Source organism: Neomonachus schauinslandi, chromosome 9 (assembly GCF_002201575.2).
Source record: "Neomonachus schauinslandi chromosome 9, ASM220157v2, whole genome shotgun sequence".
NCBI classification, from domain to species: domain Eukaryota; kingdom Metazoa; phylum Chordata; class Mammalia; order Carnivora; family Phocidae; genus Neomonachus; species Neomonachus schauinslandi.
Genome location: NC_058411.1, coordinates 90,764,140 through 90,788,427, shown reverse-complemented (window position 1 = coordinate 90,788,427; position 24,288 = coordinate 90,764,140). Strand labels below are relative to the sequence as shown.

Below are 24,288 nucleotides of genomic sequence, written 5' to 3'. Positions count from 1 at the left end.
GCAGACTCCCTGCCGAGCAGGGAGCCCGATGCGGGACTCGATCCAGGGACTCCAGGATCATGACCTGAGCCGAAGGCAGTCGCTTAACCAACTGAGCCACCCAGGCGCCCTGCAGCAGGAGGTGTTTAAAAGGTATTGGTTGGGGCGCCTCGGTGGCTGAGTCAGTTAAGCATCTTCTGCCTTCGGCTCAGGTCTTGATCCCAGGGTCCTGGGATTGAGTCCCACATCGGGCTCCTTGCTCGTCAGGGAGCCTGTATCTCCCTCTGCCTGCCTCTCTCTCTCTCTGACAAATAAATAAATAAAATCTTAAAAAGAGAGAGATTCTCCCTCTCCCTCAGCCCCTCCCCCCACTCATGTGTGCATGCTCTCTCTCTGAAATAAATAAATAAATCTTTAAAAAATAAATAAAAGCTTTGGTCACTGGTATTCACTATCCAAAGTGGTCCTGGAACTTTCATTATTACAAAAAATAAATAAATTTAAAGAATGGGTGAAATATAAGATGTCACGGGTTTCTTTTATGCTAAATTGCACATCAGGTTTTTGGGGTTTTTTTCCCCTTCCCCCTTTGTTGCTGCTTACTTGCACAGCAGGTACCTGCCCTCCAAAGCCAAATCTCCTGCCCTTATAAACAGAAGTCTCAGGAGGAGGGAGAACCAAGTTTTCCAGATCTAGGCATTCCTCTTAGTCCCATGCATCCTCCAAATCAATACCCTTACTGCCGCCACTTCCATACCTTCTTGGAAATGATACTGAGTCCACTTGGAGCCTTAGAGAGGAAGTCTGGAGGAAGTGAGCTGCCTGCAAACCACTAAGCAGTGATTTCTTTACTCTAGCACCGATTTGCCTGCACAACATGGACACTCAAACAGCAGCCGAACCCCCCCCCCAGTGTGTGCCCGGAGTACTGCGCTTGAACCTCCTCAACCTGAATCTGTCTGCGCCAAACCCATAGCACATCTGGGAATCAAAGGCATCAAGAAAGTTCCCCAGAGAATCCCAAGTAGCTGGAAAAGGAGAGCAGGAGAGGATTCCAGACTCAAGGAAAGAAGAATCACAGATCGTACCCTAGGCATATTTTTTAAGAATGCTGGAGGGTTAGCAATAATTGTTAACCCATTTCCGTAACTGTGCCCTTAATTAACACCTTCATAGAGTCAGGCCCAAACTGTTCATTTTCACCTGAATGACTTTTAGTGACAATCGATGGGAACCAACTCCATTTCGGAATTAGTTTTCTTTTATGGCACATTTCCAGATGTGTCATAGGGCATTAGGTGTTATAAAATAGTATTTTCTGCTACTCTTAGAGTGTCAGTATAAATTTATATGTAGTTAAATGTACTGGGTCTAGTATTTTAGGGCAGCACCAAATCATTTAATGAGGTACATCACTAACTAGAAAAAAAGAGATTCTAAAGAGGCCTGCTGCTTGCTTCCCTGTTAGGCATCCTTTCTTTTTGGACTGGTGGCAACACACATCATCTCCTCCCCCACCGAACAGATTTACTTTAGCCACCCATAAAACAATTTCATATTCTATCATAATGTTTGTGGATTAAATGTGATACTTGACCTCATTTTGTTCAATTTTCATGTTTTTCTTGCCATTATATTTATATATTTACATGGAAACTTCTAAAATTGGCCAGAACTCTGATGGAGCAGACAAATTATGAGAGCAGATGAAATAACATATTCATAGATTATTTATGATGTTGTAACTTTCTAAAGTGCTGTGAAGTCAACCCCTCATATGAAAATAATATTACTGGTGCTAGTATTTATGGCAAGTCATAAATGAATGTGTTGGATGCCTGTTTTGGGTAATGGCAGCTTTTAGAGCTTTGGAAGAGTCCTTCACTGTAGTCACTTTGACATTATTTTTTCCTCTGGGGAATTTCTGGGTGGCAACAACTCTCTGAACAGAAAAGCGACCACTTTCTGGAAGGTAGGACGTGCGGAGAAGTGAATCCGAGGCGATATTTGGGAGGATAGACGGCGGGGGAGGGGGCCTCCTTCAGCCGCTTCTGGCAAGTGATAGAAACATGGAGCACAAAATCGGAACATTTAGAAGTCTGCTCCGCCGAGGGACGTCACTCTGGTGGCTAAGCGGGGGGTGGAACCCTCCGGGACAGTGTGGTCTCAGGACCCTCGGGGTCACAGAAAGACCGGGGGTGCCTGAGTGCAGCAGAGCTCCCAGGTATCAGAGCGGGGAAGCCGGCTGCAGAGGCGGAGCCCAGGCGCGGGCTCTCAGCTCGGGGTTGCCATAAACCGTGATCCGCGGCACAGTCGGGCCACTGCTCCTCCAGCAGGGACCCAACAAGCGGCAGATCCGGGGAGACTCACCTTCCTCTCCCAGGAGGAGCCGCACGGGAGTGCGCCGCAGGGATCTGCTGGGTTTGGAGACTCCACCCGGGGTCGGGTGCCAGAGATAGAAACGCGCGCGGTCACAGGCCGGGTGAGCACGGAGTGCAGCCGGAGACCGGGGAGCCGGGAGTGACTGACGGCTTTTCTCTTGGGGCTCACTGAGGAGCGGGGCCCCGAGTTCTCGGCTCCTCCGGGGCGGAGATTGGGAGGCCGCCATTTTCACTCTCCGCCTCCAAAGCTGTACGGAAAGCTCGCAGGGAACAAAAGCCCCGGAGAGCAAATCCGAGCAGATTACTTAGCCGGGAGGGGGCAAGGGCGGGGCAATTCTGCCTCCGGCAGAGACATTTGGAAACCACGGCAACAGGCCCCTCCCCAGAAGATCAGCGAGAACAGCCAGCCAAGACCAAGTTTACCGATCAATGAGAACGGCAGAACTCCAGCGCTAGGGGAATACTGCACATAGAATTCATGGCTTTTTTACCATGATTCTTTAGTCTTTCAAAGTTAATTTTTTTTTAACTGTCTTTTTTTCTTTTTGAATTTTTCTTTTTCCCTTTTTCAACCAACATCTTATCAATCCCTTTTTTTAAAAAAAATTTTTATTTTTCATTTTTAGAGTCATATTCTATCCCTTCATAGTAGTTACCCGTATTTTTGGCTTATATATATAAGTTGTTCTCTCTTTAAAATTTTGAGATAGTTTCTTCTAACAGATTAAAATATACCCTAAATCTCTAGTATATGGTGTTTTCTATTCCCCTGCCTGATCACATCCTCTCCCTTTTTTTTTCTTTTTTCTTTTTTTAAATCCTCTTCTTTTTTCAACTTCTTATCAATTCCTTTTATAAAATTTTTTATAATTTCCATCTTTACAGTCATATTCCATCCCTTCATCATATCAACCCTTATTTTTGTACATATATAAGTTTTTCTTTCTTTAAAATTTCTTTCTTTAAAATTTTGGGAGGCACTTTCTTCTAAAAGACCAAAATATACCCCAAATCTAGTGTGTGGCACTGATCTATATACCAGCCTGATCATATTTGATCACATTCTGTTTTTTTTTGTTGTTGTTTTGTTTTGTTTGTTTTTGTTTTTCTTTTTTTTTTTTTTTTTTCTCTCTTTCCCTTTCTTTTCCCACTGCTTCAGGTCTTTTCTGATTTGTTTAGAGTATATTTTCTGGGGACGTTGTTACTCTGCTAGCATTTTGTTCTCTCATTAATCTATTCTCCTCTGCACAAAATGACAAGACGGAAAAAATCACCTCAACAAAAGAACAAGAGGTAGTACCGACTGCTAGGGACCTACTCAATACGGACATTAGTACAATGTCAGATCTAGAGTTCAGAATCATCACTTTAAAGATACTAGCTGGGCTTGAAAAAAATATGGAAGTTATTAGAGAAACCCTTTCTGGAGAAGTAAAAGAACTAAAATCCAACCAAGTAGAAATCAAAAAGGCTATTAATGGGTGCAATCAAAAATGGGGGCGCTAACTGCTAGAATAAATGAGGCAGAAGAGAGAATCAGTAATATAGAAGATGAAATGATGGAAAATAAAGAAGCTGAGAAAAAGAGAGAGAAACAACTACTGGATCACGAGGGCAGAATTCGAGAGATAAGCGATACCATAAGACGAAACAACATTAGAATAATTGGGATCCCAGAAGAAGAAGAAAGAGAGAGAGGGGCAGAAGGTATAATGGAGCAAATTATAGCAGAGAACTTCCCTAATTTGGGGAAGGAAACAGGCATGAAAATCCAGGAAGCACAGAGAACCCCTCTCAAAATCAATAAAAATAGGTCAACACCCCGACATCTAATAGTAAAACTTACGAGTCTCATAGACAAAGAGAAAATCCTGAAAGCAGCTCGGGAGAAGAGATATGTAACCTACAAGGGTAGAAACATTAGATTGGCAACAGACATATCCACAGAGACCTGGCAGGCCAGAAAGGACTGGCAGGATATATTAAGAGCACTAAATGAGAAAAATATGCAGCCAAGAATACTCTATCCAGCTAGGCTGTCATTGAAAATAGAAGGAGAGATAAAAAGCTTCCAGGACAAACAAAAACTAAAGGAATTTGCAAACACAAAACCAGCCCTACAGGAAATCTTGAAAGGGGTCCTCTAAGCAAAGAGAGAGCCTAAAAGCAACCTAGACCAGAAAGGAACACAGACAATATACGGTAACAGTCACCTTACAGGCAATACAATGGCACTAAATTCCTATCTTTCAATAGTTACCCTGAATGTAAATGGGCTCAATGCCCCAATCAAAAGACACAGGCTATCAGACTGGATTAAAAAACAAGACCCATCGATATGCTGTCTGCAAGAGACTCATTTTAGAACCAAAAGACACCCCCAGATTGAAAGTAAGGGGGTGGAAAACAATTTACCATGCTAATGGACACCAAAAGAAAGCTGGGGTGGCAATCCTTATATCAGACAAATTCGATTTTAAACCAAAGACTGTAATAAGAGATGAGGAAGGACACTATATCATACTTAAAGGATCTATCCAACAAGAAGATCTAACAATTGTAAATATCTATGCCCCTAACATGGGAGCAGCCAATTATATAAGGCAATTAATAACAAAAGCAAAGAAACACATCGACAACAATACAATAATAGTGGGGGACTTTAACACCCCCCTCACTGAAATGGACAGATCGTCTAAGCAAAAGATCAACAAGGAAATAAAGACTTTAAATGACACACTGGACCAAATGGACTTCACAGACCTATTCAGAACATTCCACCCCAAAGCAACGGAATACACATTCTTCTCTAGTGCCCATGGAACATTCTCCAGAATAGATCACATCCTAGGTCATAAATCAGGTCTCAACCGGTACCAAAAGATTGGGATCATTCCCTGCCTATTTTCAGACCACAATGCTTTGAAACTAGAACTCAATCACAAGAGGAAAGTCGGAAAGAACTCAAATACATGGAGGCTAAAGAGCATCCTACTGAGAATGAATGGGTCAACCAGGAAATTAAAGAAGAATTAAAAAAATACATGGAAACCAATGAAAATGAAAACACAACTATTCAAAATCTTTGGGATGCAGCAAAGGCAGTCCTAAGAGGAAAGTATATAGCAATACAAGCCTTTCTCAAGAAACAAGAAAGGTCTCAAGTATACAACCTAACCCTACACCTAAAGGAGCTGGAGAAAGAACAGCAAATAAAGCCTAAACCCAGCAGGAGAAGAGAAATAATAAATAATAAAGATCAGAGCAGAAATCAATGAAATAGAAACTAAAAGAACAGTAGAACAGATCAACGAAACTAGGAGCTGGTTTTTTGAAAGAATTAACAAGATTGGGGGCGCCTGGGTGGCTCAGTTGGTTAAGCGACTGCCTTCGGCTCAGGTCGTGATCCTGGAGTCCCGGGATCGAGTCCCACATCGGGCTCCCTGCTCAGCAAGGGGTCTGCTTCTCCCTCTGACCCTCTTCCCTCTCATGCTCTCTGTCTCTCATTCTCTCTCACTCAAATAAATAAAATCTTTAAAAAAAAAAAAAAAGAATTAACAAGATTGATAAACCCCTGGCCAGACTTATCAAAAAGAGAAGAGAAATGACCCAAATCAACAAAATCATGAATGAAAGAGGAGAGATCACAACCAACACCAAAGAAATACAAACAATCCTAAGAACATATTATGAGCAACTCTATGCCAGCAAATTAGATAACATGGAAGAAATGGATGCATTCCTAGAGATGTATCAACTACCAAAACTGAACCAGGATGAAATAGAAAACCTGAACAGACCTATAACCACTAAGGAAATTGAAGCAGTCATCAAAAATTTCCCAACAAACAAAAGCCCAGGGCCAGATGGCTTCCCAGGGGAATTCTATCAAACATTTCAAGAAGAATTAATACCTATTCTTCTGAAACTGTTCCAAAAAAGAGAAATGGAAGGAAAACTTCCAAACTCATTTTATGAGGCCAGCATTACCTTGATCCCAAAACCAGACAAAGACCCCTTCAAAAAGGAGAATTACAGACCAATATCCCTGATGAACATGGATGCAAAAATTCTCACCAAAATACTAGCCAATAGGATCCAACAGTACATTAAAAGGATTATCCACCATGACCAAGTGGGATTTATCCCTGGGCTGCAAGGTTGGTTCAATATCCGCAAATCAATCAATGTGATACAATACATTAACAAAAGAAAGAACAAGAATCATATGATCCTCTCAATAGATGCAGAAAAAGCTTTTGACAAAGTACAGCATCCTTTCTTGATCAAAACTCTTCAGAGTATAGGCATAGAGGGTACATACCTCAATATCATAAAAGCCATCTAGGAAAAACCTACAGCGAATATCATTCTCAATGGGGAAAAACTGAGAGCTTTCCCCCTAAGGTCAGGAACACGGCAGGGATGTCCACTATCACCACTGCTATTCAACATAGTATTGGAAGTCCTAGCCACAGCAATCAGACAACAAAAAGAAATCAAAGGCATCCAAATTGGCAAAGAAGAAGTCAAACTCTCACTCTTTGCAGATGATATGATACTTTATGTGGAAAACCCAAAAGACTCCACCCCCAAACTGCTAGAACTCATACAGGAATTCAGTAAAGTGGCAGGATATAAAATCAATGCACAGAAGTCAGTGGCATTCCTATACACCAACAACAAGACAGAAGAAAAAGAAATTAAGGAGTCGATCCCATTTACAATTGCACCCAAAACCATAAGATACCTAGGAATAAATCTAACCAAAGAGACAAAGGATCTGTACTCAGAAAACTATAAAATACTCATGAAAGAAATGGAGGAAGACACAAAGAAATGGAAAAACGTTCCATGCTCATGGATTGGAAGAACAAATATTGTGAAGATGTCAATGCTACCTAGAGCAATCTACACATTCAATGCAATCCTCATCAAAATACCATCCACTTTTTTCAAAGAAATGGAACAAATAATCCTAAAATGTGTATGGAACCAGAAAAGACCCCGCATAGCCAGAGGAATGTTGAAAAAGAAAAGCAAAGACGGCAGCATCACAATTCCGGACTTCCAGCTCTATTACAAAGCTGTCATCATCAAGACAGCATGGTACTGGCACAAAAACAGACACATAGATCAATGGAACAGAATAGAGAGCCCAGAAATGGACCCTCAACTCTGTGGTCAACTCATCTTTGACAAAGCAGGAAAGAATGTCCAATGGAACAAAGACAGTCTCTTCAACAAATGGTGTTGGATAAATTGGATAGCCACATGCAGAAGAATGAAACTGGACCATTTCCTTACACCACACACAAAAATAGACTCCAAATGGTTGAAAGACCTAAATGTGAGACAGGAGTCCATCCAAATCCTAAAGGAGAACACAGGCAGCAACCTCTTTGACCTCAGCCACAGCAACTTCTTCCTAGAAACATCGCCAAAGGCAAGGGAAGCAAGGGCAAAAATGAACTATTGGGACTTCATCAAGATAAAAAGCTTTTGCAAAGCAAAGGAAACAGTCAACAAAACCAAAAGACAACCGACAGAATGGGAGAAGATATTGGCAAATGACATATCAGATAAAGGGCTAGTATCCAAAATCTATAAAGAACTCATCAAACTCAACACCCAAAGAACAAAGAATCCAATCAAGAAATGGGCAGAAGACATGAACAGACATTTTTCCAAAGAAGACATCCAAATGGCCAACAGACACATGAAAAAGTGCTCAATATCGCTCGGCATCAGGGAAATCCAAATCAAAACCTCAATGAGATACCACCTCACACCAGTCAGAATGGCTAAAATTAACAAGTCAGGAAACGACAGATGTTGGTGGGGATGCGGAGAAAGGGGAACCCTCCTGCACTGTTGGTGGGAATGCAAGCTGGTGCAGCCACTCTGGAAAACTGTATGGAGGTTCCTCAAAAAGTTGAAAATAGAGCTACCATATGATCCAGCAATTGCACTACTGGGTATTTACCCCAAAGATACAAAAGTAGGGATCCGAAGGGGTACGTGCACCCCGATGTTTATAGCAGCAATGTCCACAATAGCCAAACTGTGGAAAGAGCCAAGATGTCCATCGACAGATGAATGGATAAAGAAGATGTGGTATATATATACAATGGAATATTATGCAGCCATCAAAAGGAATGAGATCTTGCCATTTGCAACGACGTGGATGGAACTGGAGGGTATTATGTTGAGTGAAATAAGTCAAACAGAGAAAGACATGTATCATATGATCTCACTGATATGAGGAATTCTTAATTGCAGGAAACAAACTGAGGGTTGCTGGAGTGGGGGGTGGGGTGGGAGGGATGGGGTGACTGGGTGATAGACACTGGGGAGGGTATGTGCTCTGGTAAGTGCTGTGAATTGTGCAAGGCTGTTGAATCTCAGATCTGTACCTCTGAAACAAATAATGCAATATATGTTAAGAAAAAAAAAAGAAGAAGAAGAAGGTAGCGGGAGGGGAAGAATGAAGCAGGGGAAATCGGAGGGGTAGACGAACCATGAGAGACGATGGACTCTGAAAAACAAACAGGGTTCTAGAGGGGAGGGAGGTGGGAGGATGGGTTAGCCTGGTGGTGGGTATTGAGGAGGGCACATTCTGCATGGAGCACTGGGTGTTATGCACAAACAATGAATCATGGAACACTTCATCTAAAACTAATGATGTAATGTATGGGGATTAACCTAAGAATAAAAAAAGAAATTAAAAAAAAAAAGAAATCGCTAAGAAATGTGAATATAGGGCGCCTGGGTGGCTCAGTTGGTTAAGCGACTGCCTTCGGCTCAGGTCATGATCCTGGAGTCCTGGGATCGAGTCCCGCATCGGGCTCCCTGCTCAGCGAGGAGCCTGCTTCTCCCTCTAACCCTCCCCCCTCTCATGTACTCTCTATCTCTCTCATTCTCACTCTCTCAAATAAATAAATAAATCTTTAAAAAAAAAAAAAAAGAAATGTGAATATATTACAAGAAAAATAATTTTGCTTATGTTATTTTTTAAAATGATCATATAATCAATATAAAGACATTAACTTTTGCTTTAATGTAAATAGTTATGTTTTCCAAAAATTTTTTAGAAACAGCTTTTTAATTATCTATTAATCCACCAATATAATAAGCCAATTTGTTGACCAATGAGTATTTCAAAAATTTCATAATTTAAATTATATATAAAGCACTCATTAACTTTCAAAAGTATCTTAGTTTCCACGATAAATTACATGGTCACCCTTCTTAGAAAGAAATACACTTCACACCCTTACTGGGGAGAAGGTCCCTTCCGAACAGCTTGTGGGGCTCCTGCAGACATCTGTGTCCCCACCCTCACTGCACTTTGCCATTCGGATAGTGCCCCCAAATCAAGAACTCCCCAAGGGCCAGGATCCAATCTCATTCCCCAGGACCTAGCATCATGACTGACCTATAAAAGGTGCTCAAATGATGAAAGAAAAGAAGTAAGGGAAGGAGCAAAGATGATCACCTTTTGTCAACTCTGTGCTCTGTTCCTGTATCCCAATCCTCTAGGGCTCCTATCCCCCTGTGTTCTAGCATGGGGTTTGGGGAGAACTGGGGGAAGCCTGCCATGAGGACCAGGCTTGCCCCCTCTCCTCTCTGGGCTTCTGCGACTGGCAGCCACACTTTTCTGGACCAGTTAGTAACACCTCACACTGGGCCTCAGTCAGCTGGCCCATCCCCAGGCCCCATACTCACATCCCCTGAACTCTGGCCCTACAGCCCTGCCTGGGCTTGCCCCCAGCACTCCAGTCAGGAACGGGTGAGCTGATGATTCTACACTGTGCAAGACTGGCTGAGAAACTATATACCCAGAGGTACCTCCTTGAAAGTTGAAGTGCTGGGGGGGGTACCTGGGTGGTTCAGTCCGACTGTTGATTTTGGCTCAAGTCATGATCTCAGGGTCAAGAGATCAAGCCCCAAGTGGGGCTCCGCATTGCGTGGAGCCTGCTTACGATTTTCTCTCTCTCCCTCTACGCCTCCCTACTGTTGGCGTGCACATGCACATTCTCTCTAAAAGAAATAAAAAATAATTGATGTGGCTGAAATAATTAATTTAAAAAAGATCTTTCACATATACAAATAAAATGGTTAATAATGTCAAACATGTTTATTTCATTAAATAACTATGTATGTACCTCCGTGTCTGTGTATCTGTATATGCATGCTGGATTAATCTGCTTATCACTCATTTTTGGTGATGATTGTTTTCCAATACAAAACAATAAAAACGGTGAATCATCAATCATCAATGTTAACTTGTTGAAAATAGTTTTCAATTAAATACAATAATCACAGCATTATTTAATTTCCTGACCCAACTGCCAAATTAAAATAAAAACAAATTACTGTCATTTCTCAATTTTCTTTAGACTAGCTGGACTTTCAGCATTCAGAGTGGCTTCAAATCTGTAAGTAACCAAGAAAAGAAAAAACAAAATAGGTCTCTCTCCAGTCAGAAAAGAAAATCCCCCGTCAGTCTGCTCACAGAAGTTATGGTACCCTCCAACTGGCAGAACTCCCAAAGGGCCAGTTGCTCCTCACCAAAGCCACAAGGTGGGGAAGAAAAGGAAAAAGGAAATAAGAAAATAGGCAGAGGACATTCAAGGATGAACATAAAATCCCTGAAGTCCTAACTCTACTGCTAGGTATCTGTGTGACCTCAGGCAAGTCACTTCAGCTCCCTGAGCCTCAGTTTATTCATCAATAAAATAAGAAAACACAGGCGTTTGGGAGATTAAGCACATAATAGTGTTTGGAACAGTTTCTGACCCAGTGGCACTCAATAAATGTCACCTTGTTGTGATGGCAAATCACTTTTCCTTGGAGGCCTTTTGGATTTAATTAGGGGTAGACAGTCACTGTAGACAGGAGATAAGTCAGATGAAGAGGTAAGGCGGAGAGCTCCTCGCAGTCTACAAGTTGGGAAGCCCCTAATGAGAAGGAGGTTGTTATAAACTAATTACATTCTACTTAACACAGGACAAATAGGCTTCATTTTGAGTGGTAACTCAGATTACCTACTATTGAAGAAACGGATGCCTGAAGGGCTACAGTAGGAAGGATTCTGAAGCTGAGGCTTGAGTCCAGAGGCAGGAGGGATGTGATAGATGGCAGCTCTGTCCGGATCTTAGAAACGAGATGGCAGGTGCCATTCCTGATCTTCTGTGCACAAAGGACCCACCTGTAATGACTTTGTACAATAGAACTTCAATAGAAACTCAGACAAATAATAGTACTTCTTAAACCAAGAAATAATTTAGTTGAGAATCACTTCATTAAAAAAATACACACACACATACACACATCTAACAAAGAAAAAATGCCAGTACTGAGAAGATACATGGCATTACAGTGACAACTCTTGAGAGATACCCACTTTATTGACTTAGGCCCTTGAAATCAAAGGAAGAGGTTGGGAGAGGCAACTCTGTTGGAGAGCCCACGAGCTGACATCTTCATTTACAAGTTCAATGTCCACAGAAGGAAATTTTATTTAAGAAACAACAACCCTCTTCCCCTGCCCACCCTCCCCAAAAAACCCTACTATTATGCACAGACAAATCAGCAGTTCAAAGTCCACAGTATTCTCCAACAAAGAACATTCCCAAATACCACTCCCAGTGCTGGAGAGAGTTCAGCTCAGGCTGGCCTACCACAGAGCTCTTAGCCTGGGGCTGTTCCAGGCAGAGGCCAAGGCTTGTGCCCTCCTGGCCTGTCTGGCATTGTCTGTCCACACAAGTCTTCAGAGGCTTCACACTGATGGGAAGATTCCAGAAGTCCTCTTCTACTCCATTGTGCTTTCTTAACCAGCGCTTAACTGCCATAATAAGGGGCTCTTCCTTTCAATGCTAATTGCATCCCCTAATTGTAGGTACAGCTGACTGCCTGGAAGAAAGTTCCAGGGCACAGGATCGGGAAGGAAAAATCTGAAGAGATCAGGGAGGCCAGGATGGCTATAATTTGGGATGGAATCATTTGTTTCCACCAGCCAAAGTGCCCTCATGAGATAGAGGTAGTATCTTCAGAAGGGTGTTGCCTTAATGGCCAAACCCTAAAGACTGCTCTGGAATCCGCCTAAGAAAACTTAAAGGCGGGCACCTGGGTGGCTCAGTTGGTTAAGCAACTGCCTTTAGCTCAGGTCATGATCCTGGAGTCCCTGGATGGAGTCCTACATCTGGCTCCCTGCTCGGCAGGGAGCCTGCTTCTCCCTCTGACCCTCCCCCCTCTCATGTGCTCTCTCTCTCTCATTCTCTCTGGCTCAAATAAATAAATAAAATCTTTAAAAAAAGGAAAACTTAAAGGCAGGTGTTGAAAGGATCAAACTGATTCCAAGTGAGTTAACTGCACCAGAACAAACTCCAATTCTCTCCGAATTGCCATTAAAGTTTAAGAATAATGGATTTAATATCAGGATTAGAGCAAGGAAGGGATAGAATAACCACTGATTGTTTTTTCTAGATTTGATCTTTATAGGGCTATAGAGATCTTGGTTGAGTTAGATCCAAGATAGCGCTAATAGAAATATAATGCAATCATATATGGAGTTTAAGCTTCCTAGTAGCCACATTAAAAAAGAAAAAGAAAGACGTGAAATTAATTTTGATAATATACTTTTAGTCTAATATACCTAAAATACTATTTCAATATCCTTAATATAAAAATTATTTTACCTTTGCACTATGTCTTTGAAATCCAATGTTTATACTTCAAACACATCTCTACTTTATACTTGAAACACATCTCAATTCTGACTGGCCACCTTTCAAGAACTGCCAAATGAAGAGGTATACAGGGCAAGGTCCGAAAGGGTCCTAAGCATGGGAACTTCTGTCCCCATGGAACTGGGGTGCATCACCAACATGGGAAGTTCATCAATCCTATTCCAGAGTTTTTATATAGAGAGCTTAATCTCCAACCACCCTGCCCCTCCCTTTTCCCTTCCCAAAGGTAGGTGAGCAGGGCTGAAAGTTCCATCCCTCTAATCACTTGGGTCTTTCTGGTGACCAACCCCATCCTGAGGGTCTGTAGGCACACCACTCTGAGTCACTTCATTAGCATAAAATCAGGTCTGCTCAAAACGGCTCCTTATGAATAACAAAAGACCCTTATCACTTCTCTAGATAAAGACTGGTCCAATATTTGGGTCCAAATCATTTTATTTTTCCCATAGCTCACAATAACTCCTCTACTTAACCCCAGCTACTATTTATCAGTCAAATAAGATGAAAAAATAAATTCTTAACCTTGATCTATCAAGTCTTACACCTTCATCATCAGTGGGGACCGGCTTGTTCCACTCACTGGCTTTGCCCTTAACTTCATTAAATTATATAGTGGCAATTCAGACCAAACCCTTCCCCTCAGAATATATCATACCTCGCCTCTGTTACTTTCTACTTGTCACACAATATAAGGGATGGAGACGTGCAAACAGATTTCCAAGTACTTTTCCCTCACTGAAATACAAAAAATCTCTGGGGTCTAGTCTCTGCCCACTTGGCACATGTCCTGCCAAACCGCATCAGGGAAGAACTTCCTAAGGTCAGCTATTTAGTGGCATTGACAATATGTTCTGGGGAATGAAAAGTACTCATCCACTCAGGAAAATAGTTTAAAATAACTAAAAGAAATTGATTCCTTTCTTGGAAAGAAGCCCACAATCTAACTGCAACCACTTAAAAGAACTCACTATATTTTCAGCATTACAGATGCTCCAGGAAACTCATGCTGTTTGACATCACCCATCTTTTCTCCCTGACCAGGTCCGTCTTCCCTGTATCTAGGCCACAGTCTTTAAGTTCTCAGGGTTCTCTGGACCCATCTTTTGGGTACCTTCCTATCTTGGATCCAGGCACCTACCATGAAGTTTCCCAGGTGATGCATATGAAAACACATTTCCTTTTAAGTAATTCTGTTTCCTGCTGCTTATTCAGAAGACCTGTTCTTCCCCAACTTTCCTGATGCTGTCGGCCTTGTTAATGTATAGTTGTCCCTCCCATTATCACAGTGCTCACCCTTCTAAAGAAACAGGCAATGCTAACTTAGCTGGTAAATCTGCCTTATCATATTCATTAGCTACCTATCTTTAGCTTCACTGATCAAATGTCCACTGTTTTCTGTCCTAGAACAAGTTCTTTTATATCAATACAACTTCATGGACATCTGCCATAATGCAGAAAAGTCCTCCTCCAAGTCATAATATCTGTAATCACACTGTTTTTGCAGAGAGATTTCTTAAATGGCATGGCGCCTTCTCATAGGACTTAGCTTTCAGGCCGGTAAAGGTCCCATCAAGCACTCATGCTTCCTCTCTCCCACAAGGCAGAAATTGGCACAAGCTGGTTTCACCAGAATCCCTTTCTGCTGACTTGTATCTATATGTAAAGTACATCAGATCACTTTTCTTTACTTCTCGGAGAGCCACGGGGTTGCTAAAATCAATCCCTGGATATTACCTGGTCTCAGATTACTTATTTTGAGGGGACAAGTATTTTTAGTCATTCATTCAGTAAGCTGAGCCCCTATTATTGAGTGCCTATTATGTATTAGACAAAGGGAACATAAACTATACACATGGTCCTTAACCATATAAAGTTCATAGTCTCATTATGCACACATATAAACAAGTAACTTTCATACAGTCATTAATCCTGGCCCATTTGGCAGCAGCACACCCACCCCCTCCCTTCAAGAGCCCCTTCTTTTCAATTACTGCAGTGGGTGTGGTGCATTTAAATCTCCTTTACCTTCAATGCCCCAAAGATGGGGCTGCAAGTCTCGGAATTTGTCTGCTATACATTATAGCCAATAGTAGGCATAAATCGGTGGGATTTAATGCCACATTTGATCTAGCTTTGTGTTTAGGATACACATGCAGAGATGGCCAGAAGACTCAGAGTCTTTGATCACTAAGTCACCATCTGACTTACTGTGTTTCTTGCATCTTCTGGTGGCTGTAAGCAGAGGGCATCATAGAAACACAACACTGCTTTGAATGCTCTGGTCAGGCTAGAATGAATCCAAGCGACATGGACACGCACCTGAGGATCAATCCACATTCTAAGCTGTCTGAAGCCCACAAAATTCTCTTTGAACATCACAGAGAAACAGCAATATCTTTACTTTTAACCAATTAGACCACATTCTTTGGGACTGTAATGAGTAAATTACTCTTTTCATCCCATTCCAGTTGCTTCTGTTCTTTTTCACTAACCCTATCAAATTATTGAATAGGATTTACTTATTACTCAGCTATTTAGATAATAAAAAATACACAGACCAAAGAACAGTATAGATTATTTTGTATTTATTACATGTTTAACTGAATTTTTTCCAATTACAGAATTCAACTCCAAAATAAGGTAATTAATGCCTATTAGGCTGTCATTCTCACTTGCATTTTTCCCTCCTAGAATTTTAACAAAGCAAAACACCTTAAAGACATGTGAATAGGTTCAGTGCACTTTCAGTGGCTCACGACCATGAGACAAAGACCACATTTATCCATAAAAAAGAAGACAAAGAGCTCAGTATTTTATAATATTACTGACATGAAATAAAAGGAAAAAATGCAATACTGCATTTTCAGCACAACTGTTTTGGTAGAGGCTAGTAAGTTACTGTTTAAAATAATGCCCCTCTGCAGAGAACATGCTGTGCTTGGCATGCTTGGCACACTGGCACTTGGTTAACTGCTCAGCTTCCATCTGCAGCATTTTCAGGACCCTTAGTTGGGGCCCACTTTCCCCTGAGCCTGATCTGCCCGCCTCCACAGGGACTACTCTGGCGGGAGCCTGATCCTTCTTCATTCACCTGCTCTTAAAGCTTTGCTGTCTGCCCTGTATCCGCCGCCCCCCCCACCCCGATTCACCCTTGCCGCATTCTCACACAGCTGAGCATCCCCACCATAGCTCTTACTCCAGATGCTGCCCCTTCACGTGATCACCTACCCACAAAAATCATTCTCCCTACTTTATAGTCATAGCTCCAGCAATGCAAAAAAGGTTGGTGATGCCTGATTTAGAATTTAAAACATTGAATTAATTTAGGCAGAATATATACTGCTCTGAAGTTCTTTACTATTTACTCTTTCCTACTGTTTTTAAAACCATAAAAATATAAACATTGTAAACATTCTACTAATCATTTCTGTGGAACCTCTGTCACCCTACTTTCCATTTAGTGAGTTCAGAAAGAACAAAAGTGGCACTAAGTTCCGTTTGGCAGGCCAAAATGATGCCCCCTGCCCGACCTACCATTACACGTGTCCCACCCTTAGACAGCTCTGTTGGCCAAGCCACGTCTTTCACGACAACTGGTGCTGGCACTCATGAACAGCCCTGCAGCCAAGCAGCACCGTAGTTCACTGTAATCTCTCCCAGGTGGTTGTCCGTCTGCTTGCTGGGCACCTTGCACCCACTGCTCTGTGCTCAACCCAGCCTTGGTGATCACGTAAGCACACAGGAGGACAGAAAAAAATGAGAGCACCTCCTTTGCCATACACTGCATTCCTCTACAAAGTGAGAGGGTACGTCCTATTTCTTTGTCAGAGTAAGAGCAGAATCAGGGGGGCTTTGCTGACAGAGGTAGAAATAAAAAAGAAGCTGATAAGTCTAGCCACCAGTGTCCGCCACACCCCAGAGAGAGCTCATTCCCTTCACTATGACACTGCTGGGAACCTGAAGATGAATCTGATCTTCTACTCAAAAGGAGAAACCTAGGCAGGAAATTCCAGTCACTTACCATTGCTCTTGTAGCAAGGTTTTACTGCATGTTTTTAAAAGCATAAAATTAACAAGGTGTTAACTTTTTAAAAATAGTGCTTTAGTTTTTAGGGAGGAAAACACCAGACATGAAAAACTAATGAAATCTCAGCTCCGGGGAATCCCCTTAGAATCTTCATCAGCTATGATTAGTGAGATAATTTAAACCAGAATTCCACACCTGGGTGACAAACAGTACCAATTAACCAGAGAATTAACTGCAATGACTTAAAACTATATTACCAGAACAGTCTCCATGGTGAAGTGTCAGAAAAAGTGAAATAATGAATATTTTCCACAGCACCATAAGATTTTATAAAATACTTACTATTTCAGTTTTTAACTTTAATGTACAATCTCAAGATCACGGTCCATCATTCATATTAGGCTTAACCTCTTTTACTGACAAGAGTTCTGACAGAGGCCATAAAAGCAAAACTACAACATAAAAATGAGATATTTTGCTGAAGAACCTGTATGGTATACTTAAGCAGTCACTGCTTTGGTTGTATCCACTGAGTCCCAGTGGATTCAAAAGCCAGGAAAGATAAGATGGCTTTGCCATTTATATTCACAAAATTTGGTTTGTCAAAAGGACCTAAATGGACCTAAATGGCAAATAAGATATTCACCATAACTAAGAAGTCCTTTTATATCTGTGTGCTCTTATAGGTTGTGTTTCCACATGACAATATTTTGTAAATGGCTCTGGGTTTTTAAAATAAGAATACAGTGATTCACTTTGAATTTTAAAAATAAATGCAAGTGGGAAAACAAATTTTGTAGCCAAATTATCTACAAGCATGTGTAACCAGTTATCTATAATAAAAACTTTATCACAGATTGAATCCCCCCAATATCCAGCATGCTCATGGATCTCCTGAACTGTTAGTGTGTGCTGTACCAACTTAGTTCAATACTGATCTAAGCAAAACATACTTGAAAGTAAGGACTTGCCTATCAAAAAGCTTACACTGCATTCCAAAGCCAAATATGAATTAGGTTTGGGATTATCAATGCCATGTCTGTCTCCCCTCCATTAATGCAGAGAACTGAGACTTGCGCTTTACTACAAATCAGCTAGCACTAGAGTAAATTTGCTATAAAATTATTTATAACAAAATAAATATTTTCAGTCCCTCTACACTAAGTGACATATAAATCATTAGCAGTTTATAACATTAGTTTAGGTCACTTTTTTGGGGACCCAAATGTACTGTACAATCCTGAGTAAAAGGTTAAGGATACAGTTCCTTGGGGATCTTTCTTGATCAGGATTCATAAAGAAAACACATAGAACCACAGCTTATAATAATCCCCATTTTCACTAGAAGTACCAAGAGTTTTTACTTTGGTAAGTAAGTTTATGTAAACCATTTATTCTGATGGAGTAAAATATAAGCAGAGCTTCTGCTAGGATTCCTCCATCACCTTTTGACACTGATACAGTAAGCAGTCAGGAAGAGTAGAGCAGGAGGATCTGAACCACAGGGCTAATACATCACCATGAACTCGAAAATGCAGCAAGCAGGGGATGGATGGCAGTAGCTGACAGGCCAAAAGCCCTTCATTGCCTACAACAAAGCAAAAATTAAAAATCTTTAAGACAAAAGGACTTAAATAGACATTTCTCCAAAGAAAATATACAAATGGCCAACAGGCCCGTGAAAAGATATTCAACATCACTGATCAGTAAGGAAATGCAAGTTAAATCCACAATGAATTCCTACTCATATATATAAGATATACATATATGTCATACACACACATACACAAACACACACTCACGTGTATGTATAACAACAGTTGGTGAGGATGTGGAGAAATTGGAACCTCTGTGCACTGCCGGTGGGAATATAAATGGTACAGATGCTATGGAAAATTATATGGCAGTTTCTTCAAAAATTAAATATAGAATTATATAACCAAAAGAACTGAAAGCAGGGACTTGAACACAGATTATTTGTACACTCACACTCACAGCGGCATTATTCCTAATAGATAAAAGGGGTAAGCAACCCATGTGTCCATCAACAGATGAATGGATAAACAAAATGTGGTATATTCGTACAATGAATAGTATTCAGGCTTAAAAAGAAAAGAAATTTTGACACATGCTACATGAATGAACCTTGAAGACATTAGGCTAAGTGAAATAAGCCAGTCACAAAAGGACAAATATTGCATGATTCCGCTTATATAAGACACCTAAAGTGGTTGAATTCATAGAGACAGAAATAACAATGGTGGTCGCCAGGAGGTAGAGAGGGAGGGGAATGACAAGTTAGTGTTTAAAGGGCACAGAGTTTTAGCTAAAGAGGAGAAAAAAGTTCTCGAAGTGGTGGCGGCAATGGCTGTACAATTAAGGATGTCCTTAATGTCAATGAGCCGTACACTTAAAATTGGTTAAAATGGAAACTTCTGTTATGTATACTTTACCATACAAAAAAATTATTTAACAATGTCTGAACAACACACTCATTTGAAAGGTACTCATAACAGGAAATACAGCTCTAAGAAATCCGATACTCATGAAAGTTGATTTGTGTTCTGTGAGCAAGCCCCTATAAACACAAGATTGCCTTTTCGTAACTCTACGAACCTATAATTTCAACAATATGAAGTCTTAGTTTCTGTTGCAGGGTCTTTAGGGCAGAAGGCAGAGCAGCTTGAGATTCTGACACTTTTACATTTTGCTTCACATCATTTGCGAAGGATAACCAGAGTTTGCCAAAGTTTTCAGTTGAGATTTTTAATGGTCTGAAAATAATTTTTAAAATTAGATTTATGTCCAAAAGAATGAAATTAATTCTAAACAAACAAACAAATACATTTCAAATGACTCATGGGAATAGAACATAATCATTGTAAATCTGGGTCCCGCAACATTCATGTTTTTAAATTAACTATGATTAGAATGCTTACCATCATCCTCCAAACTGATGAAAATACTTCTCAAAAAAGATGTTATTAAAGTGTAAATGTCTTTTCAATAAATCACTCAGTTCTCTCTTTGTCCAAGTATTAGTCATTTAGTAAAATTTTACCAAGTAATTTCATGAATCATTCAAAATATAAAACTTTCTTTCATGTCTACTTTGGATTTGGGGATAATAAGACACTATCAACATCATGTATAAGAGTATGAATACAAAGATCTAGCACCTTATGTAAATTAGACCAAGGAAAGGACTTTAACAAATGTATTTTTGAAAATGGTTCATGAGACTGAAGATCAAATAGTGAACACTGGGTCTCTGGGGGTAGAATTATAAGGAACTTTTATATTCTACTTATATTTTCTATAGCATTTGAATTTTTATAATAATTATCCACTTACTTTATAATTAGGGAAATTATTTTTTAAAGATACATAGGATTTTATTAATACACACAGAAGAACCGTTTATTGCATATATTGCGCTTCTTCAGGTCACTAATGCTCACTATGGGATATATACCTTTACAGTCTAAGTTTTTAGAAGGCTGGATTCTATCTTATAACAGCACCACAGGCAGAAATATATTCTTTGACAGAGTGAGAGACACGTTCTTACTAAAAGATTTTAAAGAGTAGCAAAAATTACAGCAGTGTAACGCAAATGAATGTGTGAAGGTTAAAAAAATTTTACAGATATTCACTAGCATTCTGCATTCTTGGTTCAGGCAGCCTTCATTTTAAAAAATGTTTTAATACAGTACAATATATCCATAAAACTAAATGAGAGCAGAAGAGTGAAGACGTTGTCTTCAATTATTCTGGTAACACTGCACAGTGTCTAGTATAATGCTAAATACTGACTATAACTCTAATAAAAGTTCAATAACCTTGAGTAATTTTCTTACAGATCTCTAGAGCTTAATAAACAGATTTTATGAAATAATTAATCAAATAAATGAAATATAAATGAAACTTTAAAAGCTTTTTTAAAAAAAGCCAGGCAGAATCTCTGAAGTTATTTCAGCTTAAACATTACACTTTAATATTACTTTCTCTCAGAGGTTTTCCAAGATTACTAATCAACCCCAACCTAAATCAGGTCCCATATTGTAATTGCTTTGTACCATTTGCTTTCTCTTCACAGCACAATTCGAAATTATACATAAATTCATGTGATTGTTCAATGTCTCTTACCGAGACTGAACATTCCCTAAAGGTAGGGACTGTATCTAGTTTTGAATCATTATACTCCCCAGCACCTAACACAGTGTTTCTGTCCAGAGAAAAGGCCTAATAAATATTTGCTGAATGAATGAATAACTTGAATTAACTTTCCAGAAAACATTTACCTAATGAAATCTAATAGTGATAAGTTTACAGAAAATTCAAGCTGAACAGAATGAGTATCCATCATCTGATAATTTATAAAACCAGAAAGATTCCCTTCTGTAAAAGGTTTCTCCATCTGCACGCTATATTGAAAGGTTTTGATGCTTTCTGCTTCTATTATAGGCAAGCAGCATCCAGGTTGCTCAGTGATCTGTAAATAAAAGTAATAAAAGTACTGAAGAAGGATCAATACAGACTATCATATGAATACCAATTTTCTATTTTATTGAAGTGGTACAAAAACACACTATCATAAGATATTAAAAACAAACCACATTATGAAAATGACAACTTCACTTGAGAAAAATTCACTAGCACAGATAATGAAGAAATAGTATACAGGAAAAAGTTATGTAACAAATTGCAGTGAAAATCTCTGTAAAATTTAGCAACAACAATATGAAAATTATTTAACTTGTATCTTTTGGTTCTCAATCCTGGCTAGCACCAGATGTTTAAAGCTAGGAGAGCTGGGGTGCCTCGGTGGCTCAGTTGGTTAAGCGTCTGCCTCCGGCTCAGGTCACGATCCCAGGGTCCTGGGATCAAGCCTGGAGTCGGGCTCCCTGCTCTGCTCAGCAGGGAGTCTACTTCTCTCTCTCTCCTTCTGCCCCTCCCCCTGCTTGTGCTCTCTCCCTCTCTCTCAGATAAATAAATAAAACCTTAAAAAATTTAATTTATTAAAAAAAATACTACGGGAGTTAAAAAAAAAAAGTACACACACACAGACACACATGTGCCTTCCCTTTTCAATCTACACCCTTACTCAAGCTATGGGGGTAGAGCCCAAGCAATAGGACCTGGATTTTGTTTTGTTTTTAAAAATTCCTTAATTTTTCATTCCTGGTATCATTACCACAATTTACAGGGCAATATAGCTGATGTAATGAAAAGAAAAAGAAAAAGACAAAGCTACAACAGATAAAAGACCGCAGGAATGTACATCTAATTGACACTACGTTGCATTAATCAATAGCTGCACTTTTTGCAAACTATGGCTATGACAGTCCTGAACAAGAAGGGTTTCCTGTTTAAGCTGCAGTAACTTTTCTGACTATGGATCGTCGTTCCTTCTGTGGCAGATTTTTACAGTTCCTCTAATGCATTTGGGACAACTGTCTCAAAGTAACCTGCAGCTTTCCTGACAACTCCTCACTCTCTCTCCTGCTAAGAACTGTAGCCCTTTTCTTCTGAATTTTTTTTAGAACCTTCTGCTACCATATCCACCACTTATACCACCAGATCCATAACCACCACCATAGGGACTGCCCGAGCTTCTTCCACCAAAACTGCCCCCCTTTGTGGGTCCATAATTTGATTGCTGTTGTTCACTATAATATCCAAAATCATTATAGTTCCCACCACCACCAGTTACCACCTCCAAAATTTCCTCCTTCATTGTAACCATCATATACTGCACCACCACCTCCATACCCGCCTCCTTGGTGTCCATATCCTGGTCCACCATCACCATTGCCTCCTCTACTGCTATAACCAGGACCACCACCACCATGGTTGCCACCATCACCTCCAAATCCCTTATATCCACCCTCACCTCCTCTACAACTACCTCTGCTGCCACCACCTCCACCACCAGAGCCGCCTCTTCCACCAAAGTTTCACCACTTGCAAAGTTTCCTCCACGACCCATGAAGTTGCCAGATCCACCCTCCATGACCTCTTTGTGATCCAGTCGACTACACTTCTTGTTTAGAGAAGGCCTTTTTCACTTCACAATTATGCCCATTAATAGTGTGGTATTTCTGAACAATTCTATCAACTGTATCGCGATCATCAAGTTACAAAAGCAAATCCTCTCTTTTTTCCACTCTGCCTGTCTTCCATAACTTCTATGGTTTCAGTGTTGCCATACTTTGCAAAGTAGTCTCTCAAATTATATTCTTCTGTATCTTCTTTAATACCAACAAAAATGTTCTTCACTGTGAGATGCGCACCAGGCTTTACAGAATCCTCTCTAGAAACAGCTCTCCTTGGTTCCACTACACGCCCATCAACCTTGTGTGGTCGGGCGCACATTGCTGCATCCACCTCTTCAACACAAGAGTAAGGCACAAAACCAAAACCCCTGGAAGGTTTTTTTGGGGATCTCTCATCACCACACAATCTGTAAGTGTACCCCAGTTTTCAAAATGTTCTCTTAAACTGTCATCTGTAGTTTCAAAGCTCAAACCACCAATGAACGGTTTTCTCAACTACTCTGGTTCCTTTGCATCATGGCCCCCGCCTCCTGGCGCCAGTAGCAACGGCCGGAGTCCGGCTGGGGGTGACGGGGCGGCGGTTTTACCTCCATTTTGAGACCGGACTCTATTTTACTTTTTTTTAAGTTTCACTGGTGATCTTAACGCCCATCTAGAGTCAGGAACTTCTGCCCTGGTCAGCGGTTCTGGCAATATCCCATTCAACACATTTTCGCCCATAGAAGAAATTCGGTCAGTCTTGTGGAATAACTGATCTCCTGGTCAAATCTCATTATAACTCCACCAAGGACATCCATATAAGAATGTAATTAAACATATTTCCAGAAATCACAATGGCAATCTCTTAGAGCTAGGGAAGAAATAAAATTGATGCCCAAGCACTCCGTATAGAATAATAAATCAATGAAAGAAAAAGGCAGCAGACAGTATACACATTTATCCTTCAATATTCTTACTCCTTGACGTTCTGCTTTGTTAAACTGAGAACTTGGTCTCAGTGTTTATAACAAGAATGAATAAGACATTTAAAGAGGGCAAAAAACCATAAAATACACACTGAAAATAAAACACGATAACCTTACCATGTG

At 40.4% G+C, this 24,288-nt stretch overlaps 1 protein-coding gene and 1 pseudogene across 1 annotated transcript in view; both read right to left on the bottom strand.

Annotated features, from left to right (window-relative positions):
• Window positions 1–15,683: 15,683 nt before the first annotated feature.
• Window positions 15,684–24,288, bottom strand: part of AP4E1 (adaptor related protein complex 4 subunit epsilon 1) — a 55,835-nt gene continuing 47,230 nt past the window's right edge. Inside the window, exons 19-21 of the mRNA XM_021693919.2 lie at window positions 21,446–21,636; window positions 19,758–19,915; window positions 15,684–18,729 (exon numbers count right to left, since the gene is read on the bottom strand). Coding sequence (XP_021549594.1) covers window positions 18,569–18,729; window positions 19,758–19,915; window positions 21,446–21,636 — 510 coding nt within the window. The 3' untranslated portion in view covers window positions 15,684–18,568. The remainder of the gene's footprint in view (window positions 18,730–19,757; window positions 19,916–21,445; window positions 21,637–24,288) is intronic.
• On the bottom strand, window positions 22,218–23,936 carry LOC110583889 (annotated as a pseudogene).